This window comes from Sphaeramia orbicularis, chromosome 6, assembly GCF_902148855.1.
Source record: "Sphaeramia orbicularis chromosome 6, fSphaOr1.1, whole genome shotgun sequence".
Taxonomy (NCBI): domain Eukaryota; kingdom Metazoa; phylum Chordata; class Actinopteri; order Kurtiformes; family Apogonidae; genus Sphaeramia; species Sphaeramia orbicularis.
In genome coordinates this window covers 12483052-12506587 of record NC_043962.1, presented here as the reverse complement: position 1 = coordinate 12506587, position 23536 = coordinate 12483052, and the positions used below count along the sequence as shown (strand labels likewise).

At 37.4% G+C, this 23536-nt stretch overlaps 1 protein-coding gene across 2 annotated transcripts in view; it reads right to left on the bottom strand.

Annotated features, from left to right (window-relative positions):
• Nucleotides 1–20548, bottom strand: part of nup93 (nucleoporin 93) — a 30538-nt gene extending 9990 nt beyond the window's left edge. The window contains exons 1-12 of one of the 2 annotated variants that reach the window (XM_030137263.1): nt 20410–20548; nt 18643–18826; nt 18281–18398; nt 8280–8342; nt 5443–5571; nt 4593–4667; nt 3595–3687; nt 2962–3101; nt 2716–2848; nt 2002–2159; nt 1729–1894; nt 1488–1581 (exon numbers count right to left, since the gene is read on the bottom strand). In XM_030137263.1, coding sequence (XP_029993123.1) covers nt 1488–1581; nt 1729–1894; nt 2002–2159; nt 2716–2848; nt 2962–3101; nt 3595–3687; nt 4593–4667; nt 5443–5571; nt 8280–8342; nt 18281–18398; nt 18643–18821 — 1348 coding nt within the window. In that variant the 5' untranslated portion in view covers nt 18822–18826; nt 20410–20548. Of the gene's footprint in view, nt 1–1487; nt 1582–1728; nt 1895–2001; nt 2160–2715; nt 2849–2961; nt 3102–3594; nt 3688–4592; nt 4668–5442; nt 5572–8279; nt 8343–12738; nt 13048–18280; nt 18399–18642; nt 18827–20409 lie in introns of those variants that run through there. The other variant, XM_030137264.1, reaches the window with a different exon arrangement.
• Nucleotides 20549–23536: the final 2988 nt, after the last annotated feature.

Genomic DNA, 23536 nt, shown 5'->3' with positions numbered 1-23536 from the left:
TACTGGGAAGTTTTTTGAGCTGATGCTGTTTCTTTTGACTTTAACATTAGATGAAAAAGACAAACTGAGATGAGTCATGCAGATGGGTAAGTGCCACTCGAAAACACTTTAAAACACAAGATATCAGTGTCACATACACTCATAAGTGTCCACTCAAAGAGCATCAAGTCTGATCGTTCAGATTTCTGTGTATTTATCATATTGACCTTGGTTGTGTCAGGATTAATTGTCAAGTTGCTACTTTTTTTTCTGTTTTTACTATGACATTAATATTTTTAAGCTTAATACAATTATTTTATTTCTGCACATGCAGTACATCAAATGAAGAGGAGCTGCCACTGAACACTAATGAAAATGTACATAAAAATGACATTTCTTTTAGCCTTTTTGGGCAAATCTGATCGAATATAGTAGAATATAGACAGTAATTACTGATAATGGCAGGTGCCACAAGAGGTTCCATATGTCAAGGAGAGCAGGGCTCAATGAGATGAGGTCATGACAAGAAAAAAAAATTAAAAAACTGTAAAATGATGTGAAAATAGTAACTGAAATGTAACAGTTCTTTCATCCAGTCATTCGTATTCAAATGAATGGTTATGCCTGGAGGAACATGTTCACAATTTGCAATTAATAACAATAGCAGCCTTAATATTGACATCAATTTTCTGAATACAACAATGCCAGGTCCCAGATGAGATCAGTCATTTCCAATAGCCTTAAAACTTTAGAAATTTCCGCATATAAACAGCTGAGAGTGGAATTTATACCACAGACTGAATACTCACCGTGTAGAAACTCTACTTGTTAACTCACTTGCACAAATGATGAGAAACTGTGCAGCAATGTTCATATTTGGTAGTCAAAATTATAAAACATTTTAAAAGTGATATAATCAAATGGGCTATCTAACAACTTTAAATATGTATTACATCAACCAAATTGCTCAGATACTATCAAGGGTATTGTTTAGTATTTTTTCACACCAAAAGTAAACAACAAAAGAGTAATCTAATCAGTATCAGTGATCAGCATCATCATACATTAATTGCTTTTATACATATTTTAAATAACATAACTTTGAATTCAGATAAATAGGTTTCTTTTACAATATAAGCTAAAGCTTTGTGTTGTAATGTGTATTGTAATTTTCTTTTTGTTAAAATGGGAAATTCTGTGTCTGCAAGAATGTCTTAATCTATTGTTTACTTTAAAATAAAGTCCAATGAAATAGTGCCAGCCACCTTCACTTTAAACGCAATTTGTATATTAGAGTAAATAGTTAAAACAAACACTGAGGCAGCAGAGTATAATGAGTATTCAGGTCACAGTGTCTACAAGTTAAACAACAGAATTTTAATCAGTATCTGTGCTGATACTGACCTGATTATGTGGATCAGGTATTATAATCAGGTAAATGTCAAATGGCTAAATACTTGGTAATATTAAGAGCTGAGAGACAAAGTGAGAAAGAATCAGTTCCCTACCGTAGTCTTCCAGCAGCTGTTTCTGCAGCTGTGGCAGGGTGAGTCTGTCCTGTGGAGAGTTGCTGCCGTCATCATCAAAACACACCTGGTTTAACTGCAGGGAGACAACAAAACATGGCACAAACAATGTGAAAACTGACTCTAACCAGAAATGAATAATGTAGTAATTTCTGGTCACGTCTATCCTGGAAAATATGCTCATACTTAAATATGCAAATAGAGCAAAACAATCACTCCGCACCTTAAGCCAGAGGTAGTCCTCAGTTTTGTCTGCCACCTCTCCATGGTTATCACTAATGTCACATTTGCCGATCAGACAGTAGACGGCTCTTTTGTAGGGGTCAGCGCTGTTCCTCAGCACTCTGCGGTAGTGGAGACGTAGCTTGTTCTCTGATGTTGGTGAAAGGCTAAAAAGAAAAGCATCAAAAACAGGCGTGAGCAAAGTCACATATAATATAATTTCTTGCTGTACAAAAGGGAAGTAAATTGGAACAACCTGCTAAGGCGTACTCACCGTCTGTCTGGGCTGTTCATGTACTCCTGAAACCAGGTCTTGAAGTCTCCGAGCTGATGCTGCACTCTGTTCACCACCTGCATGGCTGCATTCAGGTCTCCACAACGTAAACAGTAGTAGATCACAGCCCACACTGGATGGCCCTCTATCTCACCATCCTGGTCAACACGCAAATATTGGACTTTTTTCTCATTGTGTGTTTTTGGCTACATATAGGGTATCACTTGTATTGTTTATTTGTTTAAAATGGATTTCCATTAGTTGCTACCAAGGTAACAACTAATCTTCCTAGGATCAATCAATTAAAATAGCATATACATCATTTTAATGCATATGTATAAAAAGAAGTTTACAAAATAGGCAACAGTGCCTTATAATAAAACAATTGAAATGTGTACAAATGCATTGTTTGTTATTGCTAGTGTACATGGCAATTGCTATTTTGTCTTGATCACATTTGTTTATTAATGTATTTGCTCTGCCATTACTTCCTTGTACACAAAAGATGTTTGATTTTTTCTTCTGCTCAAAACAAATGAATGAATAAATTGTAACTCACAAATGTAAATGTCCACAATTGTGTTATAACTGTAATGTCAATGAGGCCATTTGTCAAATAACTGGCGTCCACAAGCATCAATATTATCACTCATTCAGTCTTGGTTACACCTCCAAACATGAGATTTCAATTGCAGGTGTGTTCATGTGTGTTACCTGCATGCCGGGCAGTGGTCCCGGTAGTTTAATGTTGAGGAAACTGCGGACCAGCTGATACGTTCCTGGCACCCCTCCCAGTTGGGCTTGATGGAGGTTTCCAAACACAGTCACCATGGTGTACTTTTTATAACTGCAAGACATTAGACACACACATCAAACCAAGACCTCTATATTTCATGACTAACTGAATTTCACAAAATGCTTCATGTGTTTACTAATAAGACTGAAATTAGACAGACTTGCCTGTTTTCCAGGAAGGTGAGCGCCTGCCGTACGAAGGCCATTTGCATTTCAACAGAGGTGCGACTTTTGAGTGTGTCTTTGGCTGGAACCAGCAACACGTCTGTCATCTGCTTCACCATCGACCACAGGTCTGACACATTCTGAGATTAGAGAGATGATAATGGTCACAGATTTAGACATGTGAGAAAGAATGCTTAGTTCATTTTATAGCGACAGCAAATGTGATAAATGTAAGTTAATCAAACCTAAACCGACGTGTGACACTATCGATAACACTCTGGAAGGCTTGCTTTCGACTGCAGCATGTTTAATCTCATCTAATTCCTCCAAAACACCCTAAAGGTTGTGGAGCATTAATCAAAACTATCAGACCACTTCAATTTATAGAGCAGCTCCAATCAATACTTTTATATTAGTAACACAGTCTGTGTCTATGAAAGAGGTCGCTCTAAGTAATACACTACCTACTGCAGTATCCCTCCTCCCAATCATCTAGCACTAATTTTCGTTGTACGTTTACAGAACAATCCCCTCATTTACATACTTATTCTGCAGTGTTTCACTAATGATCATCTCCAATGAAACATACAGTACAGTAAAAGGTTCAGTGAGATCAACATCCCGTGTTCTTACCTTGTCATCGAGGCTTTCAGCTACAGAAGCACACAAGTCACCTAGATTTGGCTGAATGTGACCGTTCACTATCTTCTCATTAAAAATATAGATCTGGAAGAAGAAATCAGAAATGAAGGTTGTGAATGATCAGAGCAGTGACTCGATTTGTCAAATTCTCACTTCTAAAGTCTTCTAAACACTTGTAAAATCTACCTACAGCCCCATCCTCAATGCCAGAGGTAAAACGAAAGCTACGACCACCGAGTAAAATGGTTCACAATGAGAAACAACAAAAAAAGAATCACAACATTTAAAAGGTCGTCGAAGAAGATGACAAAAAGTAAACACAAGACGCCACACGCAATGTGACGACACATGGTCCGGAAAAGCTTTAAAGCTCTGTGTCACAAAGTGGATCAGAGACAAAAAGAGAAGGTCAGACAGGATGTTGAGGGCAGAGGGACAGAGTGACACAGATAGAGAGAGAATTACCCAGAATTCCCCTCTACTACCCAATTAATCAATATGTTCGATCTGTCACTGGGTGCCTCGCTATGACCCCGCTGAAGCTGAATAATCAGACAGTATCACAGATGCTGAATTCATGCTTGTTTTTGATTTCATAAAGGCAGATTTACACAACTTCAGCTTTTTTACTTGAGTATTGCTTTTAAAGAGCTATGCTAAAAAATATATATTAAACAAAAAGGAACCAATAAAAGCCAAAAAAGCCATTTTTTGTTTGAGCAAATGAAACTGAAAATATCTTCCCACATTTGACGACAATTCATATTTTTTTAATGTTGGAATAGACTTGAAAACTCAAAAATGATTTTCACATTGTCTTCAAACACTGCCTCTCAAACTAAAAACATCTGAACATTCTACAAAATGGTGTGCAAAAAAAGGAAAAAATTGGCTTCATCCGTGTAGACTCCTTGGATTTTGTTAAATCTCTGATTACATCACAATGTTTAATGTACAATCTATGACAAAGTGATCTGACGCCGACTCACCTGTCGTCCATAAGCCACCTCTGTACTGTCCAGTGCACTCCTTCCTGGGGCTGTCACTTCACTCACAAAACTGGGCTACATGACACACAGAGGCCAAAGAAGACTTAGAACATTAACATTAAAGTCAACATTTTTTAAATATTTAAAGCCCAGATAGATGAACAGTTAGTATTGTATTGCCCAGTGGATGCTGGAATAAACTCAAAAAGGATAACACAGAGGATGAAAGTCTTCAAACTAACTCATGAAGATGATAAAAATAGTGTCGACACATCTCAGATGATGCAGCGTTTCTGGTTCATTCAGATGAGAAGGTAGACAGCTGCGAGCACATGGTGTCAAGAAATCTGCTTTAGAGACTTAAGACCTGCTTTTAAGTAGACATATTCAGTCCAAGAAGTTAAAATACATTCAGCTAGGTTTTTTTTTGTGTGAAGCTGTGTTTTGTCAGGGCTCATAAAAAACTGCACCAGAGTGCTCTGCTCTGCACAGTGTAATCAACCTGGTCTTGTTTTGTTCTGCTAAAATATGATGCCAAAGATGTTTTTTTCTCAGAACATAACAGGGTAATGTTAATATGGATATCTTCTCGACATAGTAAACAACTGCTTGATGTAAAAATCACGTCAGTATATTTTGATAAGTACTGGGTGGTAGACATAAAGCCAAAAATAGACTTTTTTTCATTATTAAAAAGTAACTGCTGTGAACCTGCCTTTTCTGTTACATTTTTTATGACAGTTCTTGTCGAACACGGGGCCTGTGCAGGCTGCGTTTTACAACCAGATCAACCACTTTACATCACCCCTTACAATGTGAAAGTCCTAAAACCAGCTTGTGTGTCCTGTACCTCCACATCTTGACTGAAGTCCAGTGCATCCTCTCCTGCTCCAAGCAGAGTGTGCAACACTCTCTGCTTAACCTGCTCCCACTGGACCAACATGGACTCCCGATGGTACTCTTCAGCCAACAGGAATGTCTGAAGAAGATAAAGAATACAGTCAGCACTAATGACTTTAAACACTGTCCTTCAGAAAAAACAAAACTGGCCTCATGCAACATTTTTATATGTTAACTTTCTATTTCTCCTTTTATTAAGGTGAGCTTGTGTAAGTGTGCCACATCAGCAAACACTTGTAATGTCAGATAACTGTGTAGTTGATCCATGGACTCAGAGCAGATGTGACGAAGAAAGAGGTACTGGTGGTCTTACATGACACAAAGTAATTGTTGTATTGGATGCATCTGATCCACATTTTTGTATCGGGTTAAACTGTAAATTAATTCATTTAACTCTCATGATAAAGTTTACAGAACATCAATTTTGTTATGTCATGCTATTTCAGTTGCATTAACTCTAAATTCATCGCAGTTAAGGAAAAAGTAAAAATTAAATGTAAGCAAACATCTGCAGATCATTTGTATATATTCTGGTCTGAAACCTTTGACATTTGTTTTAAACTTTCAAGTATTTGAAAACAGAAAATATTAATGTGAAATTACCTGTTGAATACCACATATTCACTTTAATAATCTATACATAGAGGTGGGAAGTAACTAAATACAAATCAGGCATCTTTACTTTCCTTGAGCACTTATATGCCTGATGATGTCTTACTTCTAGTCTCCACATTATAACACAAACATCTGTGTTTTCTGTCTTGTAACCTCTATCTTGCAACTTACTCCATTTGGATTCATTTAAGGGGTATCATCAATTATTTTTTTATTTGCTTTTAGAAATTGCCTTCTCAACATGAAGACCTATTTCAGCTTCCATGGATGGTAGAATGACATAGAAAGGATAGCCCCTTCATGTTCAGAACGATGCACATAATTCATGACACATATAACAATGGTAAAGTAGACGTAACAAAACAAAACAGATAAAAGAGGTAAACTTTGACTTGAATGAAGCGTCAAAAAATGGGCAAACATACAGACACGGGTGGTGTGAGTTTCAGTACCTTTGCACAGGCTTAACCCACAGAAATGTATAAATACTTTTTACTTCAATTCAGTTTGGGTTGCATGATTTGGCAAGGTCATATTGTGATTATTGTGAAGAAAATTGCGTTTGTGATTTATGCTTTGATTTGAGTCTATTTGCTTGGTCATCCAGGAAAATGCAATTAAAGGTCATATCAAACATAGAACCCAGCATTTAAAAAAAAAGAAAAGAAAAAGCACAAAAAAATTTGAGGCACTGTGGGAAATAGTATATTTCTGTTGAGTGTCCCTGAATCCAAAATATCACCATAAATCCTCCTCCCACATCTACATGCTTAAATCATACCCTTTTGATCCTTTTACAATTACGTAATTGCACAGGCTGATACTGTGATTCCAATTCTATTCATCATGGAGCCCTCAGTGATTCTACTCTTGCTTTCTGTACATTTACTTGAATAAAAATGTGTATACTTTTGCTACCTCTGCTCGTACTTTGCATTTAAGAGACCTGTTTGTACCAGTGGTTGTTGCATGAGGTCCAATGTGTTACAGTACACAGAGCAGTGCGTTTTACATTTGTATGTGCAGGTAAAATTACTATCTAAATGCAGTGTCAAAATCACAGTAAACTATATATGGCACATGCCTTTACATGTACTGATTTAAGTTGTCCCTCACTTGGACACACATATACACCAGATTTAGCAGACCCCTGTCAAGATTGTACGGCTCCACTAGGACATACTGTGGTCTATTTTAACCCTCCACAGAGACTCAAAGTGAGATAATGGGATCGTGAGATAATTAAATCCGATATCCAGCTCAGGGAGATACAAAATCTAGAGTGGAGGTGTCATTTACTAGGTTAACATGGTCACTACCTGGATGCTTAAACTCCTACAGAAGAAGTCAACCTCAAAGACGTCAAACAAAGCACCACAGAGTACCACAGAGACAAAGTACCATCTTTTGTCATTTTATAGTTTAATTGTCTTTTAAATAAGCACTACCTCTTGTATTTTTCATGCAGGTATAAAAAAAATACACACATTGACCAGATTCCACTATGTAGATTTAAATCAGTGAATAAATCATCCTGTTTTTCACATACTTTTTCAATAAAATCTAAGGTGTCCTTGTAAGGAATGCTCAAATGATTACATAATTTAAGAAAAAAACCTTGTCCAATGTGCAGCACTACTGTCACATTTTAAAAACTCAACCATCAGAGCTTTTGGTTTTTCAGCCCTTGCACACAAGTCCTTTTTCCTCTCTCAGGGAGCAGACGATGATAATGGGAACGGCAGCTAATTAAACGCAGGGCCTATTAGCTCTGCACATCAGGGAAGCCATTTCAAAACCATTCCCTAAAGATTCACACCAGAAGGACTTTTAGATCACAGCGAGCACAAATTGCTTAAAATTTGGTTTGTAAGTGTTCTTTAATTGTGATACACTAATTCTTATAAATAGTGCAAAATCTCATTTTGTCTTTATTTACTTGTTTTTGAGATTTTTATGCTTTTATTATGAGCAAAATGATCAGGAAATGAGGGTCAGCACTACAACCCAGACCAGAAATTCAACAAGGAATGATGCAGCTTGTAGTCGACTACCAGTGAATTTAATACGATACATTAACCTATAGGTTTACTGTCTAATTCAGTAAGTGTTTTGAACTGGACTCCCAAACTGTAAGATTTACTTTTCAGACACTGTTAGGCAGATACTGACCCTGCGGCGTGACTCCTCGATGGCTGACAGGAGGGCGTTGTCCCTTTCGTTCTTCAAGAAGCCCTGTGGACAGACACGGAAGAGGAAAAGACAGACGAGGCAAGAAGGAGGAAGGAGACGCCACAACAAACAAGAGACAGAAAAAAAACACAGACAAAGGGAGAAAAGCAAGAGATATGAGTTCATCTGGTGATGAGATAAACTGTATGCAGAGAGTTCTAGGCGGACAGCTTCAGCAGCCGCACCATCATTTGCTCGGTGGGAGATGGGAGCTGCTTCTCAATTTTCCATCCTATTTTCTCAGCCTGTTTGAGACATGTGCATTCCTGTGCACTCTTAGTGTTTTGCACAGATGTATAGTCAAGTCACAAGCATGTCCATTTTAGGAGCCATCTTCATTTTTAACAGCCATGTTTGCTGGGAGACAACGTGGCCTCCATTTTGCTGTCATCTCAAGATGGCTGCCTCTCTGTGCAAAAACCCCCTGTCATTCATATTAAAACAACCATTATTCTAAGTGTAATTTACTTACGTTGAACACAAAAGCAAAGCTATATAGTCAGTAAACAACTGGAGCACGTCGATACAGGACTGCAGGCAGATGTCTTAAGAAAAATACAAAATCATGGCAATGCTTAATCATTGCAATTTGATGATGACTTCATTTGTAGTTCAACAGTATTAACATGAGTGATTGTATTGCTTTCATTACAACACTTAACGAATACATAAACTATTACATTTTCAAATAAAATGGGGAAAACAGTAAGTGGTCACACTAGCAAAGCAGATGCCAAAAAAAGTAGCTCAGTGATTATAAAATTGATTAAAATTAAAGAATAATTTAATTGACTATAATATAAAGGAAGCAATGTTGGACAAAAGAATATAAACAGTACCATTATCTTATGTTAAGTCTTCATTTCAGATTGCAAAACAGTCTGTGTTTGATTTTCTCTTCACATGACATGCTTGTACGCAGATTTAAATTGCTTGTCTTGGTTCTTTGTTAAATTCATTAACTTGGAGGTCAGTACACTGCTCTGCGCAACAATTTTTCTTTTGTAGGATTTTAAGTATTGCTGTGATAAGCTGTGCTCATCGAATTTCAAATAACCAGGGTCCTTCTTTTAATGGCATATTAATTTACTCTTGACATTTTCCTTTTAATCATCTGAAGCGTACAGGACAGTTTAAGCAAGAACAACAGGCACTTTGTGTCAGACAGATGAATTCTCAAACCTGACAAACCTATCTCTCACTATCTCTCATTAGTCCTCTTATGTCCTTATACCCTCTACCTGCTTATTGTACAACTTTATTCTGGTTGATTTTCTTTTCTTTCTCCAAGCACCCAGCTTCACCTCCATCTGTTGTTGCATTTCTGTCCTGTATTTTTATCACTCTGTCCTGTTGGGATGCACTATAATTACCAAATCTACAAGATCTGGCTTTTATTTATGATGTTTCACAAAACTATCTACCAAGTTATACTGATGGACTAATTAAAGCTTTAAGCCATATATATTGTGCAATAATCTAATTTGCTCAAAATAATTAACTAGTTCCCAATATGTTATTTGAACAAGTTATGTGTACTACGGAAACAAGATAAATAACAACATAAAACAAGAAAACGTTACAATGCAAGAACAAGATAGTTAATCTACTTGAAGAAGATAATGATGGGTGTACTCAAGATTTTAAAAAAAGCACCTTTTAGGACTTTAGAGGCTCTATATGACTTAGAGATTCAGTTTAACAGTTATCCACTACAAAATTACTAATATCAAAGATGGTTCATTTCTAACTGGGCTAAAAAAAATTATTCAGGTGTTGATACAAGCCCATTAACCAGCCATCAGCTCTTCTATAATGGAATTTAGAAAATACACCACCAGCCAACCACTATTATGCTCTCATATGTTCAGCCAGGTAATTTTAGTAATGACTTTAACCCCATCCATTGTAATTCCACAAAACACAATACATGAAAAAATGTGTCACGTATAACACAATTAGGAGATAAAGTAAAGCAGCTATGATGCATCAGGGAAAAAAGAAAGACCAAAAAGGCTATGCTGCTGCAGAAAATAGGACAGAACAGTCCTGTGCTGCAGCAAGATTGCTCATATATATATAGGATATTATGTTCTCACTGGACCAGTTATATGCCTTAAAATTTGAGAAACAGCAATCATCTAACGCACTCAGTATCACTATGAGAGATAGGAGACAGACTCATGCTTCTTTACATCTGTGCAGAAGCTGCTGAGAGCCAGTCCTCCTGTTTATGGAGAACAGTTCTGTCTGTGCATGACATTATCTGTTATTACCCAGCCAAAACAAATAGGTTTGACTTTACGCGTTGGTAAAGGGCTAAAAGAGTCTATTTGAATCTCTTAAGGAGCATAGTAACGTTCTCTCTTTCTCTCCCCTCAACCTCATACCCATGGTCTGCCACCACCTGCCCCCCCTTTCTTCCTCCATCCTACTTTTTTCCCAGGAGAGACTGAGAATAGGTCTATATTTAACCACTCTAACCAGTGGAGAGCTCAGGTCAACACTCACTGGAGAGCCGCAGAATAGAATAGAATAGAATAGAATAGAATAGAATATTTGTATGGGTACAAATGTATGTGCTGAACAAATGGGCTAAATTTACAACAGGGAAAAGCAGAGTGTATTAGTCATAATGATGACTCTGATTATTATTCCAGTAAATTAGACAAGGCCAAATTAAATGAACCTGAGAGGGTTTCTCTTCCCACTATCTACTGGATAACTCTGCTGGACAGCTGCCTCTGCGTTTTTTGCTGTAACTGGAAAGCAACAGGAGGCAAAAATTTTTCATTGCTGTCATTTTGTTGCCCGCTGCCAGCTGTACTTGTGCTGCCAAAGATTTTGTCTATACAACATTTTTTGTGCCAAATATAAATGGAAAAGTTAGCCAACAGCTGTTGCCAAAATTCACATTTGTCCAAAATGCAAACATTTGAAAGTCTATTTCCTTCTACGTGTTCATGGCAGTACAAAAAACATTCTTAAATCAAGAACTTTTTATTCATTTAATTTGCATGGATCTGTGTTTGATAAGGATTTGGTTTCAATCAGAAATCAGCGGCACATTACAAAAGCAAGCCTGTTTCATAAAATTGCAGAAAGCTTTCAAAGGTTTATCAAGGACGAGCATCTTTTTACCAAGAAGTTGTATGGCTTAGACGACCATTAAATAGCTGAAAGTGTAAGTATGTTATTTAGTCTGAGACACACTGTTCCCAGCCTTTAGCATATCCTTAACACCAACAATGCATTTATTCCCAAACGGTAAAACAAACATAACAAAGACATTGCTCCACACAGACACATGAAGACCACAAATGAAACATATTATGGCACAAAACAAACGGGTGATTATCAGGTCAACAATCAGTGAGTCCTTGGGAAATAGGGGTATGAGATATATACATTTTATATTGCCCCACCCCTGTATTGTGTGTTCTCACAGATCTGCAATCCGCTATGAATACCTATAGCCAGCTGCCCAGACACCCCAGAAGCTTCTACACAAATTAAAAAAACAGCCACAAAAACTTAATATTCGTAGATATATCAGGGGAAAAAAAGGAAAGAAAAACTGCAGACAGAACTGAGGACAAACCTCTCTTAAAATGAAGATACAGCTGATGTAAGTTTCATTCATTTTCTCAAAATTCTGATACATTGTCCAGGAAAGAAATATCTGTAGATATCAGACCGTTTCCCAAAAAATCCCTTTCCCTGGTCAATGTGACCAGGTAAGCACTGAGTCTCTTCTATCATACATGTTAAAATGCACATACAGTTTGTGTTCATGTTCTGTGCCAGCGCCCACAGGCCCTTTTTCTATTAGCCTTGGCCAAGATAGTCACACTGTGTGCATCCGATTGTCAGTCAGCAAATCTGATTTCTCACTATTTCAATGTGACGTTTAACCCACAATGAGATATCATAAAGACATATCATGCAAGGAATTTACATGCCATATAAGTTAAAGGAGAAATGAAGGGACAATGCTTTCTGTCTGGGTTAGGAATCATAGAAGGAGTGGGAGGCTTTCTGTCCTCATTTGCCATGACACAATGAACCGACCAGTGCCTGTATGTGTATGTGTATGTGTGACAGCAACCCCACCCTTCACGCCTTCACTTCCTGTGTACAGAAATCTTTTAAGTCCTATAGAAGACAACAAATACGTCATATGTGTTTAATTACAGCGTTTTTTTTTGTTTTTAATCCTTCATTTATTTACTATCAGTTTATACAATCTTCATTTCCCTGTATAACACATTGCCACAAACTATGTAGCATTATGAGTAAGACAGACCGGTGGCAAAAAGTCAGACAGAAAAAGCACATGCCTGTCTAATACTGTGTGTATGTGTGTGGGTGAGTACCCATGTGTATAGATAATACTCACTCATGCTACAGCTCCCTGCCTGCCCACCTAGCAGGCTGACAGACAGATAAGAAGACAGGATGAGATGAGGAAGAGCAAATAATAGTTTTTTGTTTCTTTGTCTGTGCCTAGGTATCTGGGCTTTGACAGCCCATGAGACCTGCATCGCCTCCACTGCTTCTCCATTCCTCTTGTTTTGCTGTGCCAGGGTGGCAGCAGCAGTGGCCGCCATGCTGGGGCGTGTTCCCTGTGCCCTGTCAAGCCGGCATGAAGGTCCGCTTGCAGCCTTTTCCCAGTTTGAGAGCCAACCGGTGACTCTTGTTCATGAGCCAGAGAACCGGGTAGAAGTGCCACATCAAGACTCTCTGGAGGTGGTTTTATTGTCGGAGGGATGTACCAACTGAGTGCTCAGACACAGGGGGAGATGCATGGGAAGGAACTATGGATTCATATAGAATATCAGTTCTTACCATCAGGTGACACCCCCCTCCCTCAGCCCTTATTCTGCATCCTTTCTCTCTCTCTCTCCTTCCTTCACTCCATCCCAGCATCTCTGACGACCCTCCGCCTCCTCCCTCCCTCAGTCCCACTCATTTTCTTCCCTTTTTATCCATCCATGCATCCTTTCTTTCTTCCCTCCCTCAGCTCAATGCAATTATAGTAATGGATTTTTCCCCCCTCAGTTGATGGCTTCCGACATCCTGTCTTGAAATGAGGCTAATCATGCTCTTAAGGGTCATGTTTAGTTAATGAAGGGTTTGGGAGGCACATGGGGGGAGATGAAGGGAGGGCCCTCCTATATGCAGACTGGCTATAACTGCTCACACAAAGCAGCCGTGTGAATATACATACCTCCACTTAGTCTTATCCACATGGCACACACCCATTCACAAACAGACACTATGAAGCCATGTCCATATTTGCAGTCGTGCACAGACAAGGCTGAAAAAGCATGCCTCCACGTGCTGCCAGATCTACACTACACACACACATTCATTCATAAGCACACGGTAAGACACTGTATATGCCAGCAATTGATTGCAACCGACAAAGATACAGGCATGAGAACATGGCACAAGAAGGCTGTGTTCAATACCCACACCCTCACACAAACAGCACACATCCTGTGAAGCTATGTCAGTAGTGTTTGTCTGTCTTAGCAGATGCTCTGGGCTTAGCCAACTGCATCCGCTGAACACATGCCATCACTGCTGAAGGATACATGTGTGAATGTACAGAGTTGGCAGGGGGCAGAAAAAAAAGGGAGGAAGAGCAGGGATGTAAATGTGAAAGAAATCTGGTAGGAAAAGAAAATAAAAGACAACAGACAGGGACCGTAAGCAAAAGGAACAGCTGAAATAGAGAGAAGAGCCCTGCCAGAGACAGATGGAACAGTGAAAAGTGAGACGAGGACACAGAGACAGATAAAACTGAAGCTAGACGCCATTTTTCTGTCAGCACTGCTCTCTGCTTTTGAGACCGATTTCTTAAATATAATTTTTATCCTTTGATTTGGTTGCAGTTTTATCATTCGTCAGTCGCCTTTTTTGTTTACTATTTGCGTTTTTTAAGACAGAACAAATAGCTACAGTATAATATGAAATGGAAGAGCAGAGTACCAACACACAGTGATTAACGATTTTTACAGACACATAGAATATAATGTACTGACATACTGACAAAGCAGAGGATTGACCAGACATCAATAATTGATCATTGTATATTATTAGTAATCACAGAGACAAAAATTGATTTTTTTAGCTGATTTAGAATAAACACTGATAATAGTATAAATGCTGAATATCTGATTTGATAACTGACCAGACTAATAAGTGTTAAGCTCCTATGATGTAGTATCAAGAATTATATTTAATATAAAATGGGGGACTTATTTTAAAAAAAAAAAAGCTTTTCTTTAAGAGTTTCTGATTTCCAAATCTACCATCTACTCTAGTTTAGTCTATGCATGTGCACTCGGTATAAACATGAATGTGAATAATGCAAATCAGAATCTCAGTTCTGTAATCATTAGACAATTGATGATGCCAAACCTGAATAATCATTACTTTCTGAACCCATGACATTATAACTAGCAACCACAAAATATAAATACAGTATATTGCCTAGCAGTAGCAGAGACAACAAAATGTTCTGTGTCAACACAGTGTGTGAGCCGGAAATAATTATTTCTTTAACTGAGTTTTACTGTAATGGGAGCTTCATCTACAATTTCACATTTTAAATAAAAAAATATATACTCAAATGTATGAGGTGGACATTTATTCCCTTATTAAAAAATTTCAGTGAGAGAAACAGGAAAACAACCCCCTGTAATGGAACCCAAAACCATCTCATTAAACTGTAAAAAGTCGCTCTCTGTACGAGTGGTCTAGAGGCTCAAGCAGCTCCCACATACAGGAGGCAGAAAAGTAGGACTCTATAGGCTTCTATAGTGAGGTCCTTGCTAGTTCGCATTCAGGCATATATACAGAAGCATCATTCACACACCAATTCCCTTTGTATCAGTGTGTGTTTCTCCTCAGCAAATGAAGACGCATGAATTAGTTCACTCATGCGCACCTATACATGACAAACACACACAGACAGCATGTTTGCATTCCTTTGTGTCCTATGTGCCAACCTCCAGCACTTCCCCCAGTTACATGGCCTTGGCTACTTAATGGAGCAAATCAAACACAACTGGCACAATTAGTCCTTTAATCAGCAACTCAATATATAGAAAATAATTATAAGCTTTACTGACAGTGGAAAAACTGTTTCTGTTAAAAGACAGCCAAACATTTCCTAACCTCATGACTGGGAGGATGACTTGCTATTTGCTGCTGTCATTCAAGATTACTGGAGATTTATGCCAATTTAAATACAACTACTACGTGATGAAAATGAAATGCATGACTGTTTACATTGTTAGGTGACCTAAAGTTGTAATAACAACAGACATCATGATAATCCCTTGCCTCTTTTTCAGTTTTAAGTAAGTATTTAAAAGGATTTCACATTAATAATTCTTCATGAATTATTTAGTATATGCATTTATAATGTAAACCATTTAACTAGCATAATGTACACCCTGTAACCAGTTCGTTTTTTTTTTTTTACTAGGAGTCATAGCCTTTTGTCTAACACCTACTGCAAGTCCAATGTTGTGTTAGTACCTTGTAATGTCTCATCACCAATTAACCTCTCTCTAATCCTTTTTGTGCTTGGTGAAGTAAAGTGACTGCAACTGTCCCAGCAGGATGTTAAACAGGCATCTGTTGAAGAAGAGAAATGGCTGCAATACAGCTTGATGTTTATGAGACCTTAGCTTGGTTTTCTGTTAATGGTTTTAAGTACAAAACTGCATTAACAAGAAGCTTTGTTGTTTTGCTTTTTTCTGCCAGACTGTACGAGGTAACTCTCCTTAATTTTTTGGCTCCTATAAGAAAACTGTCAACTTAACTGAACCAATTTAAAAAAAATTATGATTCTGTTCATAGATGAAGGCAGTACTGAATTGGTCACTGAAACAGAGACATGAAAGGAGAGTGTGAGGCTATGACCTTGTCTCATCACCTGGGAAACACAAATCTATGCAAAATACCATCTGTGTCTCTTATTGTGTTCATTTATGAGTCACATAAAACCAAGTAATTACACCAAGTTTTACTATATTTCTGTCCGACAAAACCCTGCAATTACAAAATACTGTATGAGTAATACATGCATATGCATATAGGTAATATATATGGATACCAACATAATACTTTCATTTTATTCTCACCGTATCCCTAGTATCTGGAAGCCCAAATGTACCTTTGCTTTGCCTCCAACACTACCAAATGAGATATTCCACATTTCTTCCAATATAAGACTTTGTAACTTGTCTTCTTTTGAGCAATTAATGGGAAAACAGCAAGAACAAACCAGAGGAAACTGTGCTTATCTGTGTGTGTGTGTGTGTGTGTGTGTGTGTGTGTGTGTGTGTGTGTGTGTGTGTGTGTGTACACCCTCATGGTGCCAGAAGCTAAGTGCTCTTTCTGTCAGCCTGTCAGACCCACCCAGGCCAGCATTCATCCGGCTGACCAAGAAGAAAGAAAGAGACGTTAATGAAAAGATGGGTAAATGCAGCTGACTGTAAGCTGGACAATGAGTAGGAAAAGAGAAAATAAACTTGTAAATGAAAACTGAGGCATGGAGCTGCAGAATGATCGACATCCACTACTGTGTCTGAAGAAGTGTGTGCAGAAAACAAATAGACAGATATGAGGGGATTCACTGGGAGAGGAAAAGAGGAATGAAGAAACAGAAAGCTCAGGCAAAATTACCAACTTTTCTAAATCAGGAAACAATAGAATGTATGTCAGATGTATATCAGAATGCAGGAATGAGAATATGTTCATAAGACACAGTGTACAATGTAGACTTATTAATTAGAGCACACAATAAGCTTTACTAGGAATCAGTACGTACCAATGCTGGACATAACAATGAATATGGATATGGCTTAGATTTTCCAGCATTTAGTGTTAGTCTCCTCTATGTTCCACATTGTTCCATGTTAACAGTCCCACTCATCCTGCAGTATATAGGTAGATGGTTTCAAGAGTCTCACTGTAAATCAGTGCCTGTTTTTTGGCAAATTACTGTTACCGCATGAAAGAAACGAAACTATATTGAAAGTACATTTTTCTAATTTACAGCAGATACAAACAAACAACCAAGCATCAACTAATCTCCATCAGCATTCAGGTGATAATCCTACACATTTATGGCTGGGTATTTTTGCAAAATATCAAACATCTTCTGTATGATCCCTATCAGTACCAATTTTTTCAATTTTAACAAAAATAACAGTTACTTATGACAGTCAAAATTCATGGTATTATTTTTCTGCTTCTCTGCAATTTTATACATTTAAAACAGTTTGATAAAATAAAAATATAAACCAATTTACTACAATGTGGTTTAGCTTGCCTTCTCTGTTTCTTGTCTTTGATTAGATTTTTCTGGGATTTTTGCACTGAAAGCAGTTTTGTTTAAAAAAACAAACAAACATTTACAATAAAGATTGAAGTTGTCTGTTAAGATAATAGCATTTATAAAAATCTACCTAACTTGTGTGTTCCACATGCATTGATAATAACAGGATTTACTCCCTGGATATTTTGTATGAAGTTTCAAGAAAGATTTTTGATACTCAATAGTATCAAAGCAATACAGTTATTGCTTCACAAAAGCGTCTAAGTTCAGTACATATCCCTATGCATTGTACATTTAGCTCAGTCTAGTTACTCCCTTTGAAATGAACATACTGGTTAAAATATGGGCATTTGTTACGCACCAATAAAAACCACAGGTCCTACAAAATGTCCTCATGACTGCAGTTTGTTCAAACCACATTTTGATATACACAGTTCAGCACAAGGTCTACCCCTGTTAGATTACTAAACATGTCTACGTATGCAAATAAAAAGTACCTTTCAAAATTACAGACTTTTCAAACTTTGAAGTTGTCCTAAATGTAAAAGTCATATTGATTGTTGGTAGATTTCATTCATACCTGAATGTCAGTATCTTTGACTGGCTCCAGTGGTTCAAATGTGGTAGCAGCACTTAGACTTTCCAACCTCTGAGATATGTGGAAGATGTCTAAACCTCTGGAGCCAAGGAGGATTGACCTGATGGTGAGACAGAGAAGTAAAGTGAGACACAAGCATCAGACTACTAGACAAAGAAATGCAGTTGTACATGACAGCCACTAGAGAGCGTAATAAGCTTTATTATTTAATGTGAACTCTGGATAAGGATGTCAGTCTTCACGAAGTTCACATCAGCTACACAAAATTACACAAGGTTCATTGTATTTTAAGACCATTTCTGAAAACTAGCTGTTTGTAAGTGTGTGTGGGACATATTACTTACGCCTTTACATCAGCTGCATCCTGGGATGTGCGGGTGAGGGTGCGGGATCGGAGTCTCTCCCCAGCCTGCTGGATTTCCTGGAGGTTCCTCTCTACATGAGGCAGCTCTGATACTGCTTCTGTCTCAGCAGCCAGCTGCTCTGCCTGCTGCAGTAGCTCCCCAAAACCCTCTGCATCCATACTCTCTATATAGAGAAAGGAAGAACTTTTAATTAGTAAATATAAAAGGCAGCACATTAAGTCTAATTTACTGTACATCTAACTGGATCTGAGAGATACACACAGTACATTTAGTAACTGATTTGAGAGACAGAGATTCTTTTGCTTTCACTGATATGAGATTAACTAGCAAATTTTCACCTCTAGTTTGAGGATGTCCATATTGGATAACAGTAAAGGAATCAAATGCCAGAACTCAGTTGCCTCTGTTTGCCTTGAATTGTCTGCAACTTTGAGGCAATTGGATTTAGAGAGTGAAAACTCTGCACAAAGGTTGCTTTACAGCAATATTTAGATTTAATGCATTGGTCCGTCAGAGTAATGATGCATCATTATTTGTCAGGTGTTAAAGTCATGATAAAAATGTTTGTGAGCTGTTGATTGTAATCATAATGATAAAAAGAATGAGAAAAAACCCAGAAGCATTTTGTGAGTTTTTTAGATGATAATGTGACCAAAACTAACCTTAAAGACAAAAGAAAACTTATTATTACAGTGATATTAATTGAAATAGAAATTTTAAATATGACATTTGTCATGATCATTTTGTATATTAGCCCCTATGCTACCAATGAAATACCTAAATTCAGTTTATATGGGTTAATTATCTATAAATGATCCCCAAGACAGTTACATGAGTGAATATCTGTGTGCTGTAACTATAAGATTCTGCACATAATTATTTTAAACAGGTAACATGAGTTTACATGAAGTTATAATCTTTGCTTAGCTCATAAAAAATGAGGAACTACAGTATGTGGGAGCTATGCCTAAAAATGCTCCGATTCCAGCCCCAATATCCAAATCTCAGGACCTCTGTATAATACGGGACCTCTGCCATTACCAATATTATGTTTTTCTCAAATCAGTTTACATTTTGAAACGATGTGAAACAAAGAATGAATGTGATAGATAGTGCAACACATCAGATAAAAATATATATAGAATAAACCCACAGAAAATGACTGCAAACAATTCAAGTTAGTGATCTGTCAATATCAAGCTCCATCCTTAAAAGTATGTCTTCCCCATTTCACATCATGTTTTAGTGCAACAAGTATAGAACCTACCAACAAATGAAACATTAGCTGAAAAATTGTGAATTAATATGAAATACTGAACCTGTAATAAGTACGGAGGATAGTACCATAATATCATTTGACAGCTGACAAACATAAACAGCGCGCGCACGTAATACCATGTTATATTAGCTTAGCTTTAGCACAATGCTAACACCAGTTAGTTCAGAAACTCGTCGTAGTTGGACCCCAAACCGCGGCAATTTGAATGACAATATTAACTGTTCAGAGGGACTACTTATATACCCCTGACTGCGATAAATACAGCATGTTTCGGCTGTCTTCTTAACTTTTGCATTACCGGCCTTGCCTCCTTAACATGCTAACTGCTCTAACACTTTATGCCAAAATGAATGGCATCCCGGTTAGCTAGCAGGCTAAAAAGCTAATATCCTCGCATGCTCGCAGTTAAGTCAACTTAAAATGTTGATATCTGAGGTTACACAAGTGCAGACAGACGGGTTTCATACCTGTGGAGTGGGCCTGATCTAAAACGGGTCCTTCCTTTATTCCTCGTGTGAATATGACACAGTTATAGCCGTTTATTCTGTTGTGTTCAATACACCATGCATCTGCCCATGAAAGTATATTATTTGGCCCGGCACTTCGGGATTCGATGGTAATTGGACGAAACGCAACCCATACCGGAAGTCTTACTTCTTCGTTTGTAATCAGGATGTAACAAACTCCGCTGCTCCGCCAGTCGGATTGGAGGACCACAAAGACCACAGTCTAACGCAGGGGTGTCAAAATCTTAAATTCAGGGGCCACATACAATCCAATTCTGTACAGTAATATACAGTAAAATAATGGGCACAATAATCTATGTATTTTCATCAAATTTTCTTTTTGTTTTAGTGTGAAAAAAATAAAATTACAGTATGAAAATTTGAAAAACCTGAACAACCATTTACTGTACAACCTGAAATTTTTTGAGAAAAATAAATGGAATTTCAACAATATTATGTCTGAGGTTATTGTTAACAGAACTTACAGATCACAGTGGATCTACAAATGCACAAAACATTTAGTAACAAGCATTTTTCTTATATCATTTCAGGTTGTTCCTATTTCTTCAGTTAATTCACATTTAATTGTGAAAGGATAGTTTGTTAATGTAAATACTTTCATAATGTCTTGTACTTTTTCACATTAAACCAAGAGGAAAGTTTGGAGTTGTCATTATTTATAGTCTATTATACTATTATTTTATTTGCAATCACATTAGGCTGTATGTGGCCCCTTAAGAAGACATCCTTGACTGTTAATATCTTCAGTGTATTTCTTGCACTTTACAAATTCATCCCATGGACCGGATTGGATGCTCTGGCAAGCTGATTTTTTCCCACGGGACATATGTTTGACACCTCTGGTCGAACGCTAGACTGGAGGTTTACTGGAGCACAAAAAAATCACATGGGACAACAGTAACAGACCTGTGACTGTTGAGATCCACTTTTTTCAGATTGAATACACTCTTTAGGAATGAGATTTGATATAACAATGCATGTAGCACAATTATGGTGCTTTGAAGCATTTATGATTAGCCAGAAGACTGAACCATACTTTTAGCCATTTCAGGATTGCACTGTAAAAAACTGCAGGGTGGATGGACAATAGGGAGGCATTTCATTTGACCTCAATAAGGTGTTTATTGATGTTTCCCAGTATGAACAACCTTGTATGTGCAATTCGCTAATTACTATCAACATGTGTCATGTTTGGAGAACCACCAAGGAATGCTGCTCCACTCCCTTTGAGGTCAAAGAGCTTGGTCATTTGCAACATCGCACCCTTACGGCCAAACAGACTGAAGTCCCTGAGGTCATTACAATGTGAACAAATCAATATGTAACTTTGAACTTGTTTACAAGCGACGAACCTGCTCTTTATTGAAGACAAAAGTGATTTTCATGCAGGTTTTCAGTTTGATTGGTGTCCACGTACGCCTCCTGAAAGTAAGTGTCTCCAGATTAGGCTAAGCATCTTTGTGCTGTGGGCCCTGCCACTCTCAGAAAGGGCTAGAGGCACTACTCACAAACGGGAATTAGAAAAAATGCTGACATCCTTTGGTCTTTTGCATTAACCCTTACTGTGGCAAGAAATACTGGCTGTAGCATGAATCACAAAGCCCAGATGGCTGCTGAATTGCTGCTTCCACGCCACGGTGTGTTGCTTTGTTAGGACAGATCTAGTCATGTGGAGTCAAACCGCCAGACCTACGTCATTATATAATGCAATATGTGCAACTGTTACTTTGCTGTCATGAAACACGGAAAAAAAGCTCTGATTTTTTTTTTTTAGAAAGTCTTGAAAACTAGGTGAACCCTGAAGAAAAAGATGGTAGATATGCTTTTAACCACTAATGCATGTTAGATACTTAAAGCTGCACTTTGCATCAAAGAAAAACCGAATTTTTCCATTTTACATATTATACAGATCAACTGAGTTCTTTCAGAATGTGTTAATAACATAACTAGTTCTGTTTTGAGAAGAAATAAGTTCATACTTTGCTATGATAGTTTTCCTACACTATCTTATGCTCATAAGTATGTTAAATATGTTGGTTAGATGGGGTTAAAGAATGACAACGTTTTTTTTTCTTCCAGGTTTGGCTGATATGCACCCATCAAATTTAATTCAATGTTTTTTTGAAAGTATAAAGTGAAGGTAAGGGAGGATAATGAAGGTAAAAGCTGAAAAAATCAGCTCACTGCCATGATATTCACTCAGCTTTCATTTACAATTATTAAATATGATGTTACAGTATTATGAAGGTGTTCTGTTTAATGTACAAAGTTTTCAAAATAACATGCATTTTGCACACCAATTGAATGTGCAAATTTTGGTCAGTGCTTAGTGCCCCAAAACATCATCCTTTTCAGGGAACAGTCTTTCAATAAAGTCAGGTCTCAACACTGTTTCTTGGTGTTGAAGCCCTAATTGTTGTGAAACAGCAAAACATAAAAACTTTTAATCTTAAACTGACTGATTCTGGTCTCAGTTTGAGCATCTTTTATCCTTGATTACCCTCGTGTTTTCAATCAGTACATAGGAAGATGTTTTTTGTGGCACATCAGGATTTCAGGTTTAAAAGATGTGCAAATTTCTTAGAGGCTTTTTTTTTTTGTTAGATATTTAAACTGTCACTGAATACTTCTGTTTTAAAACATTGAGGCATGGACTTTTGTAAAACTTGACCCAATTCTTATATCAATTCAAATACACAGTTTTTTTTTTTTTTTAATTATTATTTATTTATTTTTATTTAGTAGCACTTGACACTGTTGTAGGTGAGAAAAGCTTCTTTTCAGACTGGATCTAAGCCATTTTTGTGAAATAAGACCCTGTTGCCACTTAAAAATTGTACTGTACTAACTATGCCTATTGGTTGAAATCAGGGCGGACGAAACTGAAGAGATTCAATAACAAACACAAAATATAGTTCATGGAAATTTTGTTACAATGCAGTATTCAGTGTCAACCCATCAGTTCACTGTTTACACAGAATTGTGGCCAAGTCACAAAGCACATTGTTCGCCTAATGTGTCCTGTATTTTGTGACCCAATTTAGGGATCTGCCAGTTACATTCTGGC